The following is a 19690-nucleotide window of genomic DNA, read 5'->3' as shown; positions in this document are numbered from 1 at the left end:
CAAATTAACAAGGTCAGCCCAGAAGGGGTCCATCCTTCTGTCTCTGTTCAGTAGGAGGAAAGTGCTAGTGCTCTGTATCCAGCCTAACGACTGGCAAGATTCCCCTACAACTGTATCACTTGTACCTCAGCTTCATGCTAGCACATCCGTAGGTTAAGACTTTAATATCACTGTTACAGAGTTGGTATAATGTTCATAATTTCTTTATTTGAGTAAAGTATGTACATATTTATCAAGAGAGACAATTCCACTATTTTCCAGAAGCATGTAAGACAGGAATTTTCTTGGCCATATGGTCATTACCATTTTGTCAGTTTCCTTCCAGAGTCTATTCTGATGTCAGAACACTACCCTTGCGAGTTCAAACATAACCTGTGAAATAGCAAACACATCATTAAATCAATGACCAATTCTTAGCAAGCTTTAAAACAGCTTAGAAAATAACTATAAGCCAGAAAATAACTATAGCTGCAACTCAAAAGCTACTTGCAAAGAACTGAAGACTTGTATGTTACATGAATAAGTTAATAATGAATAAGTTAATCTTGATTTTTTTTCAAACTGAGGTATATAAATTGCACTTATTACATTCTTCAATGTGGTATTGGGGAAAAAACCCACCCCAACCAACCTCTATGGTGATGAGTATTACTATCATCCACTCGAGGCGCAGAGCATGCTTTTCATTCAGGTGATTTCGCATTAGGTCTGTCAACTCCATGCAGTGCTGAAGCTTTTCATTCATTACCTGCAACAGATTTCAAACACAGGGCAAAGCTGGATTCTACACGTTGTATGAGATCACTAAGGAAACAATCCATAAAGGGGCTCACTGCAGAAAGCTGTTAACGTTTCTGTGAAAGTGCAGAATGCAAAGTCTTGTAACATGCACAAGCAATGGGAGTTCTAATACAACTCTTATTTCAACAGTCGTAAAAAAGCAAATACAAGTTTAGATATGCATATGCAGGTATTAAACAGCTACTGGGTGACATTTAGTCACAAAACAATGCAAGCAAATGACATGCAGCTTATGGAAATGCCTCAAAAGTAGCATGTAAGGTTGCTGTACCACTGGAAAAGGTATCTCATGCTTATTCTGGTAGAGCAGTAAGCATTACATTGCCCTGCAATGAACTGACCTGGATGATCATGTCATCAGTAAGAAGACTGCTTCACATCACATTTTTTTTTTTTTTTAACTTGTTTTCTTGCACACACTTCAGAAAAAGAATTAAAGCTCCTCTTCTTACAACTATTTAAAGCCTAAGTTAGTGGCTCAGGAAGTACAGAATCCATTTAAGTCTAGGTGGTTGAGGCATGGTTGTTAACCTAAACTGGGTAAAAGATGTGAGTGGGTTACGAGCACAGAAAGGGGGATGGTGTACAGGAGCCTATTGGTCTTTGACTTTTAAAAAATTAAAACAGACATTTGTGGAGCAGTCTGTAGCCTGGCTGAGCCAATGACAGTTGAATGCAATATGGAAAATTGTTACAACAGTAAGACACCTACCTTAACTCTGCGATTAATATTGAGAAATTGGCATGTTTTGTCATAAAGCTCTTCCAGTTTTTCTCTATCCCAGTAGAAGTCAGGTGTTATTAGCAGGTCTGAACTCAGATTTATGCGATGTCTAAAAAGAACGGTTACTGCAGTAGTTCAGAGTTCCTTTTGGTGCATATAGGAGCAAATATTTACACAGTAATTAAAATAAAAATTACAAAGTTTTTCTTGTTCAGTAAAATATGAGAAGGATCTCATTCATAATAAAAACGCACATGTAGTCACTGTTTAAAACTGGTAATATCTCCTGAAACTTTTCCAAGAATACTGTAACATGCACACCTTATGCATTAATTGCTTGTAGTTTTTCGTGACTTCTATTTGTACAGAAGTCCTTCACTATGCTGGTAGCTCACTGAAGATGATCAATATGTGAATTAAAGTTACAGGGGAGGTCCTTAACAGAGTTCTCAAATAGAAACAAGCTTAAGTGTGACTGACAATGCTCACTGGGGATGGAAGTACAGTTCAGAATCAGGCTACTGTCTCAACATTATAAAGGCTAGGAGATAAAGTCTTCAGTATTCTCAGGCTTTTGTATCATGCACTACTTGATTTTTAAGTTTTGTATGATATGATCTTCAGCGTAACAAAAAACGTTACCTTAATGCAAAAAGTTCTCCAATTTTCTGCATGACATCTGCGTGAGATAGTTTTATCTTCCTTCTTGATTTTAGGATCTGCAAAGTAACAAGTTTTACCTGCCTGATCAAATAGCATTTACTAGTGGTTAAGAAGTCTAAAGTTGTACAGCCTAAAGTATATATGACTTAAAATCTAAACGCATATCAGATTTAGTTACACCTAAGTTTAGCTTCCATAGTGCCTTGCTTATCTAGCTTGATAAGAGTATTGTTGTCCAGCTGTTCTCCCAGGTTAAGAATCCTGGAACACTTTCTGTGAATCATTTGTCCTCTCTCAATACTATGCTATTTTTAAGGCATGACAATTTTCTTTTTACCTTGCTGCTGTTCAGCTTTTCTACAGATTTCTTCCTCACTTGAAAAAACGTATTACTATTTGTTCTCTTCATTAATTATAAATGATTTATCTTTTGAACCCTATTAATCTTATTTTTGTATGTGACATCATACAGACTACTTATTTTAATTACACCTCATGAGAAAGTGTAGTTCAAGTGTAACACTCATGATCTCTTAATTATGTTGAAATTCAGCACACTGCTTTGAGGCCAAGCTGTCACACTATGCTGTATTTGGTCAGGCTTTTAAATACTGCTTGTCAACATTTATCAACAGCAAGTAGCAGTGGCACAGAATGGGAAAAGTTATTCCAATGCAGTTTTCCCCATGCTGTAACCCAGACCTTTACAGACTGCCAGTTTTTTGTTCCCGTCCTTTAAAAATGTTCTGAGCTCTCTATCTTGATGAATTTAAAATCAAATGTGTTTTCTATATCCTCAGCTGTATCTAGACTGATCCAGATTTTACATAGCACAGGAGAAAATGAGGAGAAAGGTAAAAACAAGACCTCACCTCAGGAATTGATTGGATAGATTCCACAAAGTTATCCAATAACGATTCCCAAATAGCCAGTTTTACTGCAACACAGAGGTGACAAAGCATAATGCTGTGAGAGGCAGGGATGTATGCTTTCAAGTAATCATCTACATCTGCCAAAATACAGCACTGTTTCAAGACACACTGACACAAGCGTATTCATAGTGAGTTACCCATTACACTGTATAACCAATGCATTCATACATCTGCAGACAAATTTGGGTTGTGCAATGACACAAATCTGCCTGCAGAACCACCTTGAGCTCAGCTCTCCTCTCCAGTGGATTGGTTCAGACTCTGAAGAGGCTTTGCTTCAGCTCAGGATGGTGACTTTGAGTGCTATACTGTGTGTATGAAGCCTTTGCAAACTCCATTCCAAGGAGGTATTGCAGATGCTAGAAGTACTTAGCCTTGCTGGAATCAAGCTAACTTCACATGGTGCCAGTCAAGTTTCCACTGCATTTCTACAGCATTGTGCAGAACTTTCACTCCATCTGTCCAGTGTTTAATGAAGTGTGCTCAAGCCAGTGAGAATTAGCTTGTATAGACACCACCCCTTGTATTTGTTGAAGCTAAATCCAAACTTAGACAATCTCCAATTTTGTTTTTTTTGGTGAATATAATGTTAACTTCAAATATTAAAAGTATTCTCTGGAAGTTGTTAATCCCACATAATGCCAACACTAGTTCTCCTGTGTCTCAGCTTGAGCCTTAAAGTTGATTTCTGTGTCGACATGCAGAAATCAGGCTGTTCTTTAATCCTTAAATTCCCAAGGAAGAATGAAGTAATAACATCAGACTGGTTCCAAAAATTACTTCCATCCACTCAAAAATTAAACAGAAAAGATTTAATTCTTGAACTATTTTGTGGTCATAATTGTACTGGTCAAGAAGCACAATAAACTCAAGTGCTGAGCATTCTTCATGTTCATTTCATGAGTTATCCAAGTCAGCCACTTAAACAGCATTTAATTTAGCCTTTGAAAATAGACATTTCAGCTATCAATGATTATTTGACAGAGGTTAGTTTCTGTTGTGTCAAACTGGACTTTGACTATACTTGCATCCCTTAATAATACTGAACATTGCACTGTCTTCCTTTATGGTGTACATGTTTCATAGTAACATAACTTGGCACCAGTTACCTCCTGGGAATAAATCCCTTGCTCTGTTATACATTGCAACACTTTTTCATGCTATGGCTTTAACAATAGCAAAACTAAAGGCTTTTTTCCTTAGTAGTTCTTTCTTCAGCAGTCAAGAACCATTTAGTTATTATGCTGTATGTTTTGATCAAGCAGTGTATCACTTCCAGAACACGCATTCTGTTTCTTGATGTCTTCTGTTTAGAGTTACGTTCCCCCACGTAGTATATGAATCTTGTAATTTACTCTGAAAGCAGCAGAGGTTTTCCTTTAAAGTTTTCTTAAGGACAGCCTTATTGCTGCTAGTTTCTATTCCCACTTACTACCTCATTCTAAGTCTGAAGAAGCAGAGATTATTTCCTTGGTCAGAAGTATCACTGCTAAGCCTGACTTCTCAGAGCCTCCTGACGTAAGTACCACCATGGCACACAGCCATTGCTAACAATCCTGGAAAATATGGTCTGAGACTCCAGTCCACACACTTGATGCTGCTTGACTTCCCAAGCTGAAAATCTGTTTTACAACTCTGTCTGGTTTAGCTGGTATCAAGTTTTTTTTTTCTGTTAGTGATCTCATGATCAGTTAAGATTACTGACTGCTTTTTAATACTGGGCTGCACTCTTGACTATCCTAGAATAATCTCAAATGTGGGCAAAGGGATGCTTAGTAGAATGTCTTTAGCAAAGTATTTCCTTAAGGAGTTTTGTTCATCTTTAAGTTGCGAAAAGTAATTCACATTTAAGGAAGACAAAGTAAGAATGAATCCTCCCACTGATGCACAATCAATCTTTATATAGTTTACCAAAACCAGACACTAAGACACTAAGTCTTCTCCAACCTTTCAATGTACGAGTCCCACTCACAATGACATTTCACTATATCTGTTGAATGAACTGACAGTACACAACAGGATGAACTTACCAGAAAGACACAGGGCATTTGAAAAGGCAAATTTCTGCAGAATTACTTCATCAGTATCCAGCTCAGAATTTAACAAGATTTCTCCCTTATGAAGCTTTGATTGCCCTCTGTAAGAACAAGATTGAAGCATCTTCATCGACTAAGCCACACAGCAAAGAAACATTTAAAGAACAATTAATGCAAGAAAGATTGGTTGTTTTATATAAAGATAATGATTATCTACACGGCTATCACGCTTGTTGCATTTTACTCATGTTCAATACAAAAATAACCAAAACACATAACTTAAAATAAGTTACTCAGTCTTAAGACTACGTCAGGAATCACAAATTCCACAACTGTCCACACAGTTTTCAAGTGGCCAGAAAACAAACAAACAAACAAAACCAAAACCCGATCAACCAAAAAAAAGCCACAGTTGTCCTCTTAACAAATTACTTTAAATGAACTCAAACTCATTAGCTCAGCTTATAGCGTTACTGTCTCCTGAGTACAGTTTTTTGGTGCTGTTGGAAAATTACAAATAAATGACATCATCAGTGACATTGGTAAGTATCTCCACAGAGATCATTTGCTCTCCATAATGAAAAAAAGTAGTTAAAAAGATAGGATGGGTGCCAGATTTATCTGTCCACATTACTCAAGATATATCTTTTCTAGGAAGTGAAGTAAGTGCAGAACACAACTTTGTATTTGAACCTAGAGCTTATCCAGAAAAATTCTGTATCTCCTTTAAAATCCAAATTGTCTCAATAATGGATATTTGTTTTCCCCGCGAGGCACTTATGTTCTCTTTGGGACAGCTGAAGAACATGTTCAGTTGTGTGGATGTGGAGCTTCATAATTTATAAACTCTAACATATAACCAAGTCATAAAGGTTGCTGACTGAAAGTATAGCAGTTCAGGAAAATCTGTGAATTTGTTTACTGTTCTCTCCCTGTTTTAATCATTTGAAAAAAAAAAAAAATTGGGAAGTGTATTTTTACCAGTTGCTTTCACTTGAATTTGTTTTAGAAGTCTATAAGCTATTGAATAAACACAAGCACTTGAAAGTACTTACTCTCCTATTCTATAGTTTATCTCTTCGTTTTCCCAGTGGACTAATGCTACTTCATATGGCTGAATTTCATGCTGTTCCAGCACTCGCATTATATTCTTCATCTAAGAAAAAGATAATACACATAACAGTAGTTACTACTGTAACATATTATCATTCTATGAAGAGCTAGCAGGTAATACATTGATGAAGTGTATTTCCTGCTTACTAATGTTATTCAAATAAAAACAAGTAGTTGTGCTAGTAACTTTTTTGTATTGGAAGGAAGCAGTTATTACCACAGTTTATTTTGGAAGCTATGTGGAAGAATTTTGTGCCTGTGAACAACTGCAAAGGATCTGTGAAAATATCACTCAATGCCTGCATTTATAAAACAAGGTAAGGATTAACCACAGCAGCAGTAAAGACTTCAATGAAGAAGTGTAACAGTGAGCTGCACAAGACTTTGGCAGATGTCTGAGTGTGGGAAGAATCTTCAGGAGAAATACATCAGGTGGCCATTTCTTCCAAAATTACTAGTTTGCTAAAATCAATAGTTTTGTTTCAGTGACCTATTATATATTCTGAATATTGTAGTTATATATATATATATAAATATGTAATTTTTTTTTTTTCTTTCTCATTTTTTTTTCAGTAAGGAAGTGTATATTGTTAGGCCAACCAGTCAGTTACACTGCTTCCAGGGAAGTCCTGCTAAAACAATGCCAGAATTAACTGTCAATCCATAATGCGGTATGCCAGATTTCAGGGGTATATTTACCTGGATCCTGATAGCCTAGTTGGCATTGTGGAGTAGTGATCAGTATAGTAATAGTTACACTGTTAGCAAATGAAGAGTCTGTTCCAAAACTACTTCCAGCTCAGAGTAACATTTATCAAAGGTTTACAGACCATAACTGACTGTGTGAAATTCACGTGCCTTGTAATACGCATACTTCCACAGTTCTGCCATTCATCTGGATAACAGGAAATTATGTTTCAGTGGCAGCTTTCTTTTAAAGTGATACAAAAGCTTCCATTAATCGACAGGAGTTTATTCCCGGCCCAGCCTCATTTCATGGAAGGGACTACCTGTCACACAGTACATTTAATGAGAAATCTTTTGGATTCATTAAGTGCAAACTCTCACAGTGAGAGGTGACTGGATCACAGAATCACCTTCTAACAAAACTGATGCACTCCACCTTGAAGCTAATTTTTTTTTTTTGCCCTTGCTATTTTTGGTAGGTGTATGGGAATTGCTAAGTCATGGCCTGAACCAATGACTGAGCACCTGGTGAAGGGACACAGCCAGCCCTGGGAGCACAGGTGGAACCAGGTTCCATGCCTCCCTACGCCTCATTTTAGGGCTGGCTGCTACAAGGAAGGATTTCTACTTGGTGATCCCTTTCTTTGGAGTGTTTGGTAAGCCCTAATCCTTAGGATGGGTAAGCGAATATTTCTTTCTTCCCTTAACTGGGTTGTGACTATCACCCTTTTTTGGGTAATTTAGAACTGGTTATCTGTTATTATCTTTCCCTACAGTGAGGAGGATATTGCACAACCTTACTGCTGAGGCATCTGAAAAAAGTATTTTACAATTTCAAATCTCAGTTACAACAGCCTATAGTTATTACTACTTCTGTTAAGTGTTCATTAGCTTAGACTAGTTTTTCCTTCCCTAGTATTCGTTCTGGAGTACTTTTAAAGAGCAATTTTGTCCATTCATAGTGAGTCCCTACACGCCATTTTACTGAATTACTTTCAGTTTCAGTTTAACAGGCCTTTTTTTTTTGCCTTGTTTCAGTTCATTAAAACTCATGCATAAAAAATATTGCCCTGTATTTGAGCAAGGTTTTTGAAAACTAAAACAAAAAACTAAAACTTTTCACAGAATAAAAAAGGCAGTTTTTCTCTTTATAAATAAAACTAACAAAAGCACCAACTAAAGTTGCTTCTGGCAGAAAGAGTTTATCAAGTTTTCAGTGGTACTTAAGCATGTAAAAACTACATGAGAATTAGATTTTTCAGAGGGCAGAGGTGCCCAATTCATAAAAATCAACAGGGATTGGTCAGCTAGTCAGGAGCACAATTACTGCCATAGCAGCCTGCAAGGTTTGAAGAAAGACCTAGTGTATTTGTAGGCTAGCTGAGGTAACCCTCCAAAACAGACAGAAAATCAGGAGCATTTCAGGTCTGATACAGAAAAAACAAACCTGAATGAAGAAGTAGTTCACATCTGGAAGCAACCACTGTGTTGTCATTTATGTTAGTGAAAATCTGTCTATAAATCGTCTGCCTCAGTATCATCTGTTTAACATACCAATTAGTTACACTGCCTACAGAGAAGATCAATGCCTTTATCTATCTAAAGCTCACATTTACTCAACCACAGTAAAAAAAAGTATTTTTAAATAACTAGAAATACGTTCATAAAAATAAATATGCCTGGAGCATACCCCTCTTGGTGGACAAATAATATCAAATTATCATAAGGGATACATTATTTCAATATTGATATATTTTTAACAATTATACCAACCAATGAGAACCTTCCTTTAGGAAAAACTGCCCACTGGTAAAAGCATAAGACAGTGTAAAAACCAACTGTTTCCAAACTCTGCCCCTTGCAAGTCATCAAAATGTAAGTTTTGACTTAAATGGCCCTGGAGTGATCTTTTACTGCTCATTTATTTTCCTTTGCATTCGTGTGTTGATTTTGTTCTGATTTACTTTTTCAGTATATATTGCTGTAGGGGGGAAAAAAATTCTGTCAACCTCACGAGATTAAGGTTTCAGGTTTTCGGACTTAAGAGATTTCACCCCCTTTGTATGTTACACATCCACTTGCTTATTTTGCACAGAAAGACAGGCTTAAAAGGTCACGTATAGGTGATGTATCAGCAACCCACACGCTTGAGGGCAGCAGCCGCACTCCTTAGAGAAGAATCAGTCCTTTTCCTTCCTGGAGAGATCCAAGTTCTCAGAAAAATACCAAAGCACAATGGGCTTTGTGGGACTGACAAGACATCTGCTGATGAAGCTTTAACAAACGGTTTTTCTTTACTTACACTTTTCTCATCCACATTCCAAAACACAACAGCCCCTTCCCTGTGAATTCAAGGAAAAACTGAGGTGTAATTACACTATTTTAAATGTACTTTAATGCAATACTCAAATTGTATGGTGGCAATTCTTGACACTATGAATTATAGAATTTAATACTAATGCACAGAGACTATGCAGTAATTGCTTTTTATCCATGCTTCAGTGTAAAACATTAAAATGTCTGGTTTCTTTCCCTGTGTAAGTATGATTTTTTTAAAATTCTGAATAATTTAGATTGGACAGTTATTCCTTGAGCTTCATGAGGTGGTTTTTAGCAAAATGCACTGCTTCTGCAGGAATGCTATTTGTAAGGTAATGTTTCAGACATAGTTTATAACTTACCTGAAGAAAAAAATCATGCCAGGATCATCTTCTTTTGCAGATTTCTCAGCACCCATCACCAAAACATTCGCAGCATCTAGTTTGAAATAAATGAACAAACAAAAGTTCAAAATGCAGAATTATTTAAAGTTAGTGTAAGTAGTAAATAAGTAAAGTTAGTAAAGTAGTAATGCAGTAGCTGCAAGCACAATTCCTGTTCAAAGTCAGTTCTGTATCCTATTTTTCTGATTAAAAAGCTATAATATAAAGCTACACAGCTTCTCTGAAGCGTCACATGCCAGATAGACTCAGCTATGATGCTGAACTGGAAAAACTGTAGTTAATGAGATACAGTTGTTTTAAAGAACAAAAGACTTAAGAAAAAACTGATGCAGGGCACAGTAAATAACCAAGAGCAGAATACAGAAGGCAGAAGTGGACACGTAGCATGGAATGATGGAAAGAAGCCCACAGTTGCAGAGTAATTACCAACATCTCTTTTGTTTAGCAAGGAACTAATCTGCACTCGAATTTTGCTGACTGTGCTTTGATAGAAACCTGAAAAAGCATACCCCCAAGACAGCAGAAGTTACATCTATGTTTTCCTTTGGATCAAAGCATGCTTTTGAAACAAATCTTCAAGTCACTCTCATTTACCATACTTTCGATTTGCATTGCAGAAGTGTCAGAATGCACGAACTGTATTTATTTTGCATGAAATTTAACTGAAAAACGAATTCCAGCCACTAGCAGGGGTTCATTACAGGAGACCAGACTCAAGCCAGTGTATGCAGAATGCCTCCAGTATGGATCCTGAGTTCTCAAACCGGTTTTTTCTCCTGCTCACTACATATCTGCTTTGCTGTACTACTTTGCTAATGCGGACATTGCTGCACTGGGGCCAGGCAGACTAAGGTGACAGGAAGAGATGTCTAAATAAGTACAGGATGAGCTTTTGCTAGTAGCTGAATTGAGACCGTGCAGCTGATCTGTATGAACTCCTTAAAGATTTCTCTTTTGCTTGCTATTCCAGTTCAGGAACAACTGATTTGATGAATCACTAGGGCAGGTTCTGGGTGTGAAGCTGGAGTTTACCACAGAAGAAACATTTGTCTGCACTTTCTCATCTGCCTTTTCAAGTATTGCCCTTACTTAATCTTCCTTTATCCTCTCCAGATAAAATATGTACAGTGAATGTCCATTTGGTTCCTTACAAGGAGGGCTACAGTATCAACCTCTAAAGTATTTGTAAAGTGGTTGAAAAAGAATGATATGAGGAAGAACACTACAAAGCAACAAATTCACACTAATTGCTAATTTAGATTTCTAAATGCTAGTATTTTTCAGATGTATGAGATACAACTTTTGACTGGGTAACTTAGCATTGTTACATCTACATACCAACCACCACAAAGTTTGCTGTCACTATCAAATAAACTTTCATCATTTCCTGAACAATTTTGACAGAGTATCTATTGTAAGGAGTCAAAAACACACCGTGAAGAAATGAAAGAATTGGCAAAACCCACACTCCCAGGGTAAAATACCAGCAACAGTAACATAAGCATCACAGCAATTCGGGTAACTCTATCCTGAAGCTCTAAGAAGAGTGTTCTTTTTAATCCAAAGGAACTACGAAAGAACATGGAGCCTATACTATGTAATGCCTTCTCTCTGAGAAAGACAGACAGTTCTCAAGTAACCTTTATAAAGATCCACCAGAGTACTGTCACGCTTGGTTTCTTCAGAGAGGCAGCCAGACATTTGATAACCTCTCATGAAATGTCCATGAAGGATATCTTTTGCTTCACATAATCTGTTCATTCACAAAAAATAATAAATCTACTGCCAACACATGAAAATCACAGCTGTTCTAGGGTTAGAAGGTCTTTAAGCTATAAAAAGCTCTATTTGTTTTTCTCCTGTAGTGTGCTTCAGCTATTTCCATGCCATACCTTCCCAAGTCTTCAGAGATACTTTGTATAGATCCGGAACCAATTATTACTGAAGGAAACCATTCAACAATTACCAGGATATATTTGGCCCAGTATAAAGTATCGACTACGTTCTCTTTACCAGAACTAAATATCTGTATGTGTACCTTCTACATTTCATGTAGTCAGCAAGATCCTCTTGTGTGCCTCCAGCCCTCAGCAACTTACATTAATAGAAATGTGGGAATGGAAAGAAGGTGCAACACTTCAAAATACAAAACTGTTGACAGCTGAACCTCTGGTATCACATTACTGAAACACTGATTAAAATAAACTTTCAGAAAATTTTCAGTTAGTGAATTTCTATAAAAGAGTTTCTATTAGGAAATCTCATTTATGTTTTCTTGAATGTATTCTTCTCAAGACTATCTGATTTTTTTGATTCTTTTAATATAATAGTAATTTAGGGAAAAATTATTATACAGTAACAGCAAAATGGTTCACTTTGATTTTTATTTTATTCAAAGCAAATGAAATTTTAAATAGAGCTATATTTATACATTCCAGGGTATTACCAAAATGAAAACATATGAAGTTATAAAAATTAAATATCTCACCCATATTTCATTTCCCAAGATATAATACCGCTTTTAAGGTGCTTTAAAAATCTACCTCTGGGCAAACTTGTTATTTCAACATATCCATGGGAAGTCAGGTCATGACACAGATTACCAAGATGATATTCATCTGCTGTTGCAAAGGCTGTGCACTGCATCAGATTCTGTGCCAAAGGAACAAAGATTTGAGTTAGGGAAAGGCTGAAGCAAGATGTACACAAGACATGCTCATGTTTGTCTCAAAGCAATCACAAGGGTGATGTTTTTCATTTGTTCATTCTCTTCTGTTGTATCATTGTTCAGCTGTCCACTTGGTGTACAAATACTAATGAGATCAGTTACTCCCTGTTAAGTGGGGAAGCAAGCATATCCCACATTCAATGACTGAGACCCAACTACATGTCACAAGTCACATGAAGTCACAAACTTCATGATAGGGCCACAAATGGAACCCCTCTTCCCTGAATGGCAGTGAAATGCTTTGGCAGTACAGCCACGGTTGCTCACCCCTCTCACAGCCTATGACGTACTTGGCTGACCAGCAAAATCAAAAGCAAGACACCATGAATACCAGCCTATAGATCTCTGAAGATGCATGGAGTTAAACTATCCCAGTCTGCTTAGCTCCAGCTGCAAATACTTGTTCTGAGCACTGAGCTTACTGCCCAGGTAACCCCTGGGACCTAAAACATCACAGCACTGCAGCACAGCAAGGCACAGACCTTCAGTGCCAGCCCAAATGCTGCACATCATCAGTGTTTCCCTCCGAGTGAAATCTTGCACTGACAATACAGTCTCAACTGAAACCACAGCTGAGTGGTACACAACAGCCAGAGTTTGTCTCCATGTTCCACAGTCCTACATAAATAAAATGCCACAGTGAGACAAGTAACTGGCACCATGCAAGAAGATGAGGAAAAGTGACACTGACACTGGCAATAAGATCAACTCACGCATGGCAGAGAAATCAAACATCTGTGTAAAAGCTTCCCTGATGAATTCAGCAAGGCACAATAAACCGGTCTACAAAACCTACTCCCTATTTTAAGTACATTTCTTTGTTCTGATACCTCATATATCCCATCATAATGTTTTTCAGTACAATGTAATGGAAGATATCCAGAAAGCAATGCTTCTCATTGCAGATCAGTTGCTTTCCAGCTTTTTGTAACTAACACAAGGGGGGATGTGACTAACAACAAATGCACAGAAGAGCTGTACTCATCTGCAAGTGCTTATATCCACAGTATGCTTCAACTTAAAATTCAAATAATATTCTCATGGCACTCGTACACTGTCAAACTGAAACACGTGAAAGGGTGCTCTGCTCCTTAAGGAGGCCCAGAACCAGTAAGCTGGGTCAAAGCCCATGTTTAAACTTTTTTTTCTTCATATTAAGGTGCTGTCATTCCCAAAGTTTTGTTTACATCAATTTCTTTTAATGACCACTAACAGAGAGCAATTCTGCAGTCATGTTCCCATGACTGTGCCATTAACACAGTTAACTGCAAGTAACAGTGCAACAGAACTGTATATTCAGTTCTCTTGCTACAGTATCTTTTGAAAAGTTGCATTCTTACAGTATCATCTGTACAAATCCATTTCCAGCATCTAAACTGCCAGCACAAATTACACATTTTAGACTCTTCTAAAAAGCTCTGGTTCATATAAGCACACACATGCTGCCATGAAATCCTTCAGGGAGCACAGCGTTATCTTCTAGCTATATCACCTGACAATCCTTACCCTGATCTACACTTTCTGTAGTTAAATTTGTTATTGTTCACTTCAAGGTAGATGTGCTACAGGACAGACTGTTTAATTTATGGCTTTGATTTTAGTTGTCACGCAAAGACTTTAACCACCACCAGAAGTTGGCTGCCAATAAGTGCCTGAAACAGCAGTTTGCATATGTAGCTTGGATATGGTTCTTTTTTTAAAATTATTGTTAAAGAATGCACTGTTTCACCTTTACTAAAATGCTGTTCAGTGAGGGACATTTAGCATGGGTGTAGAGCTTAAGACACCTATAATTTATGTGTCCACAAGCATTCTAGGTGTTGAGGCTTCCATCATAGTTGACAGAGATGTAACACAGAGGTCTACAGTCAGCTCATCCTAAAATACCTGCATTAACTGGCTGGTAAACCTCCATCCCACACTGTCTGTTACGTCACCTTCACCTGCAAGCTTGCCTAAAATAAAGGCAGCTCTGTCCTGCTGACAGCATCTCCAGCCACTTGCCACCTCCTCTTCCTGGCTGCACCTGGGTTCATTAAGATACAGTTCAGAGCTCCAAAGCAACCATCAGATCAGCCATTCTAAGTACACATTTTCTGTATCATCATCCACCCAGCAACTGCACAGGAACTATCATTCTTATAACTCATCCCTTGCATTTTGAGAATGCAAACATTTAAGAATTTATTATTATTTTATTTAGGTAAGAAAACCTATAAAATGAACTTACACTTCTCATCACTGCAGGCACTCATCTTTATCTCGAGGATACTGGTACTCCACCTTCAGTTGATTTTCAAGCTTTGTCTAGGCAACATCATTAAAAACCAGCTTGAAGGTTTCTCATGTCTTGTGAGACCTTGTGAGATGAGTAATTAATCTGAGTAGCAGTGACACTATGCACTGAATGGCTAACCAAACCAGTTATCACGTTGGAGTAAGCCCTCCATCTATCCTGAAAAACTGGTCTAATGATCATTTATCATGCTGGTGCATTCTATCTGCAGACAGCACCTGAAGATGAGTGCTTAGAAGGAGCTTATCCATGGACCATTCTGCAAAAAGAAGTTGTTAATGAGCCCATCAAACAGAAAACATCAGGGACCTCAGGGTTCACCTAACTGAAAGCCTAATGACTCTACAGCACATCTCCAGGGGCAGACTGTGAAGGAAGGCAGCAGCCAGGTCTAAGCTGCACTGGAAACATGGCTTATGTTACTGGAGGGATCTTGGTTACTTCAAAATATGCAGACGAAGACAAGATCAGCTTTTTTGTGACACCAGGATTTAGAGAAAAATGACACGGTGAAAAAAAAAATACATCAAGGACTCTCCATTTGTGATATCAGTCATCTTACAGAAAACAGTCTCATCTTTCAATTAGCTCTTTACATTACATATCTACAAGGGAGTAAACAAATAGGTTCCAAAGGGAAAAAAAAAAAAAAAAAAAAGCAAAAAAAAAAAAAGCAGCTTATTCCAAAATGCTGTCAGCCTGAACAGGGTCAGGGTGACAGCCTGGCAGTACCCCTGTAGATGGAGCTGTATGTTTGACAAAACCACACACTGTTTGTTTAAAAATTGAAAATGGTTTGTTAGGTCCTAGTTTACATGATTTCTGGCACACCGTTTTGCAGTGTGGGATCTTCCCCAGAAATGATATTAGTTCAGTCTATCAGGCAGAATGTTTTCAATTTCGTCAAAATGGAAGAAAGTAAAAATAGCATTCAACCTTAGGTATCTAAAAAAAAGTCACTTAAATCCACCCAACAGCATAAGCAGAAAGCTTGGAACAGTATGCAGTATGTTAAGAGAAAATTCTGCATTTTATTCTTTCAGAGCAACAGGAAAATTCAAGTGGGAAATGAATTTTCTACAATGGAGACTTGGTGGTACATTATATCATACTCCTGTTAGTCATACAAGATATTAAACAGGAGCTTATACGTCTAGAAGGCAATCATTAAGACCTCACTTTCTGTGCTCACATTCAGCAGACCATGTAATAGGCGTATTTTGCAATGTGCAAGCTATTTCTGGAAGCACAATACTTGTCTCAATCTCATCTATAGTACTATTTTGTTAGCAACACGCTGGAACTCTGTTGTTATTGTAGCTTGAGGAGAACAATAACATTTCCAACTCCATGATTTTCCTTGGAGATCTTATATTCAAGTGTGCTTACAGTCTGCTTTGGCTAGAATTAGTGGGGCTCGCAAAGACCTATCTCAGGGAGTAACAGCTACAAGTATGCACTGTTCCAGTTACTCATCCTGTTTACCTGATTTTATCCACAAGAGATTGTTGTGGCAGTTAATCTGTAGACCCAGGAGTCTGGTGATCCAGGTGCTATTTCTACACATGGAATAATCTTGCTCAAGTTACACAGACTACATCTGCAACTCAGTTCTTCCACTGATTGCACAGAAATAACCTTCTATTTTTCTGAAATACTGCGAGGCTTCGAATGCTAAGTGTAGTGATGATCATTCACATGTTGCTACAAAAATATATTTTATCACTAAGAATAAATTTGCTGTAGTGTTAAAGCTATTTCACTATGGCTTGAAATGTGGTGTCTGTTTATAAAAAAATGGAAAAACACAGGCATACTTGAGAACACAGTCTAAATTGAAAGTTTCTGAAACCTAGTTGGAATATTTGTAAACTTGGTATTATTTATTCTCATCTTGATTTCTGTTAGCAATAGAATGATGCCTTGATACTGGATGGAATTGGACAAGCAAGTATACCTATGGAAAGTTAAGTTACTCTGAAAGGCAGATCTTGCTCCTCAATATTAAACTTGAGAACATTGCCTTCAATAATTTTTAAACGATTTCCTGTCTTTCTGTTTTAGAAATCAACTCTCTTCCCTCCCCTTTGTTACATATTGCTGGTAAAACTTCATCTCCAAACCATCAGACACACCTGTTTCTACCAAGTTAGCTTGTGTCTGCAGAGTTTCAAATCCTCTGAGGTCACGGTCAGGTAAATAATAAAGTCCTTTTCATCAAATAAATATGTTCATTTCATTAAAATGTTAATCTAAACCCAAATCTAAATCTGAATTAAATTGATAAAGTTCCCTCAACATTACATAGACTGTAAATTCTGTTCTTTACCTTCATGTCGTCTGACAGTAGTGGCTGGTTAGCTCTGGAGGGCTGCTTGGTCCTTGGTGCCTTTGGTGGCCTCTTAACTGGCTGGGTACTTGGTTTTGGAATAATTTTACTAGTTGATACAATTGTGTAAAATCTTGATGATATGTTCCCGAGCTTTTTAATATACTCCACATTGAGCGTGTAGTTTTCCATTGCTGCCAAGCCAAAACGTTTCCAGGGTGGGAAAAACATCTCCCCACCCTGATAATAAACACTTTTTCCCAAAGCAGATACATTTCCTTGGATCATTTGCCAATTCTTGACTTGCATAGAGGGCCTTGTCAAACAAGGGGAAGCAGTCTTTGGAGCATACAAGTTTCCAATCTTTTTAGCTGTTCTGTGATCCGTTCTGTCAACATCATTATCCAGCTTTAGAAGATGATGTCCAGTTTTATTAAATCTTTGGCATCGATGTATTGTAGTTAAAGAGTGAAAAGATGTAGTCTGAAGGCGCAGGAGTTTCAGTCTCATTGCTTCCCTTTGAACTGTATTTAAAACAAATAAAATCCTCTATCAGACCTTGGGAAAGAAATATTATTTTTCCCTTAGCTAAAAGGTGAGCCATATTTTTTTTGTGCATGTTAGTCCTCCTAAACACACAGTGATGGGTCTGAACAGCTTTTTCCCAGTCCTATGGGACTATTCTAAGAGCAAAGCACATTAATGAACTGTGTGCTTGCAATACATGGTGGGAGAAGCAGAACAGGCTGCTGGATCAACAGGTTAGCAGGTGCCTTTTTCATTTGCTGCTCACCCTGCACAGCAGTCTGTGCTCCCAGTAACCCAATGATTTAACTACTCATAAGCAAGCACTCAGCTTAAAGAGGGTTTAGGCTGCTATGTGAGTCCCTCATACACTATAGAAGCAAGAACCAGATTACTGTGTGCTATACTGAAATACCACCTACAGAACATGCATAGTGACTGACATCAGCGGAAGGTCTGCATCACAAGCATCCAAGAGCTGGTTGGATGTGGCTTTGGGCAGCCTGGTCTAGTGGTTGGTGACCCTCCACATAGCAGGGGGTTGAAACTAGATGATCTTTGTGGCCCTTTTTAACTCAGGCCATTTTATGATTCTATGAAGAGCAGATCCAGCTTAGCTTGGCTGTCATGAATGAAGGGAGAGCCAAATAAATCAGGTTATGGTGCTGAACCCACAGTTAAGTAACAGTGCAGTACAGACTGCAAGGCCTGCTGGCAGGTTTACCTGTGCTGACAGGAATGTGTACTGTTATTCCAATAGCCCAAAACAAAAATGTTTTCCTGGATGTATGCAGTAATCAAATGAGAAAGCAGGCTTAGCACCTCAGTGGGTGTGCTGCACTTGCTGCAATGCCAAGTCCCTGCCCCCACCTGCTGTCATTAACCAGGAACACTTCTCTAGTGACACAGAATCAACGTTCAGCACCTTATTAACAAAAAGAAAAGTCGGTGAGTTGCACTGTTTGAGGAAAAGTCAGTGCACGGCTGTTCTTCACGAGTTATGTAAGGGATCTTCACCATCAGCTGTGCACCTCACGCAGCACCGAGATCACCATTTTCTGGTGGGATCACATCACTGCATGCAGAGGAGAGAGTGAGGCCCGGATGCTGACAGGGCTCATTCTGACATAATGGAGGAGAGGTGTGCTAACACTGACAGAAGCTGCACGTAGTCGTACAAAAAGAGGCACGGAACACATTTAGGCGACAACGTAAGAAGCAACTGATGTCGGTAACTGTACATGCTTTTCACTTGTGACGTTATTCCAGCCTGTAAACGTGTCTCTGACAGCCGCACTGGAATAAGCGTATTACTTTCATTTCAAGCTCCATCCAGCGTTCAGGAACGGTACACAGGCGTTGGGCAGACTGCGGGGAGCTGACAGGCAGCACCACAATCCTGCGCCGCCTCACGGCGCTGCGGCCGCTGCTCGGAGCGGGAGGCCGCCGCCCCTCCCCCGCTCCCCGGGGGAATTCCGCAGCGCCCGCCCGGCGTGCGCGCGGGAGAGGGGCTGCGCGCCTCCCATTGGCTGCGCGCCGGGGCGGGCGGGAAGTTAGCCGCCAAACAGCCAATGGGGAGGGGCGGCGTTCCGCCCGCAGAGGAAGAACGAGGCGGCGGCGCTCCCCCCGCCCCCACCGTTCCCCTGAGGCGGCAGCCGCGGCCCAGGCGCCGCCCCGCGGCCGAGGGGCGCCTCGGCAGCGCCCGCCGCGTCGCCCCGCGCCCTGCCGCTCGGCTACAGTCGCTGCGGTATCCGGACATGAAGGATAAACAGGAGAGAGGCACCGGCGACGTTCCGGCTGCGGCACTGGCAGCCGGAAAGGACAAAGACAAACACCGCCCCGCCGTACGCTACAGGCGGGGCCCTTCCCTCGCTCCAAAGTCACCCGCCCTCCCGCTCTCTGCGTCCTCCGCGCCCCCCGTGGCTCCGGTCAGGGCCGTCCTGCTCCCCACCCCCTCACGGCCGCCCGTCGCGGCTCGCACGAGGCGGCGGCGAGCACCCAGCGCCGCCCGCCCTTCCCCTCCCCCCCGCGCTCCCCGCCCGCCGCCGCGCGGGAGGGGGAGGCGGCTCGCGCCGCGCGCCAGCACTGACCTGGGGGAGGGGGCGCGCCTCTCTCCGCCGCGCGAGCCGCGGC

At 39.6% G+C, this 19690-nt stretch overlaps 1 protein-coding gene across 5 annotated transcripts in view; it reads right to left on the bottom strand.

Annotated features, from left to right (window-relative positions):
* Positions 1 to 187: 187 nt before the first annotated feature.
* RMND1 (required for meiotic nuclear division 1 homolog) overlaps positions 188 to 19690 on the bottom strand; it is a 20013-nt gene continuing 510 nt past the window's right edge. The window contains exons 1-12 of one of the 5 annotated variants that reach the window (XR_006181198.1): positions 19648 to 19684; positions 17033 to 17556; positions 12223 to 12331; positions 9638 to 9713; positions 9259 to 9298; positions 6212 to 6312; positions 5151 to 5257; positions 3061 to 3125; positions 2168 to 2244; positions 1514 to 1634; positions 1143 to 1337; positions 658 to 748 (exon numbers count right to left, since the gene is read on the bottom strand). Coding sequence is in view for 4 of the 5 variants with exons in the window: in XM_042883839.1 (XP_042739773.1) it covers positions 340 to 372; positions 632 to 748; positions 1514 to 1634; positions 2168 to 2244; positions 3061 to 3125; positions 5151 to 5257; positions 6212 to 6312; positions 9259 to 9298; positions 9638 to 9713; positions 12223 to 12331; positions 17033 to 17542 (1356 nt within the window). In the remaining variant the exon portion in view is untranslated. Of the gene's footprint in view, positions 373 to 631; positions 1338 to 1513; positions 1670 to 2167; positions 2245 to 3060; positions 3126 to 5150; positions 5258 to 6211; positions 6313 to 9258; positions 9299 to 9637; positions 9714 to 12222; positions 12332 to 14637; positions 14717 to 17032; positions 17557 to 19647; positions 19685 to 19690 lie in introns of those variants that run through there. The other 4 variants (XM_042883839.1, XM_042883870.1, XM_042883849.1 and 1 more) reach the window with 4 other exon arrangements.

Source organism: Lagopus leucura, unplaced genomic scaffold (genome assembly GCF_019238085.1).
Source record: "Lagopus leucura isolate 7727_CA_CO unplaced genomic scaffold, USGS_WTPT01 Super-Scaffold_73, whole genome shotgun sequence".
In the NCBI taxonomy this organism is placed as follows: domain Eukaryota; kingdom Metazoa; phylum Chordata; class Aves; order Galliformes; family Phasianidae; genus Lagopus; species Lagopus leucura.
This window is presented reverse-complemented; position numbering and strand designations above follow the sequence as displayed.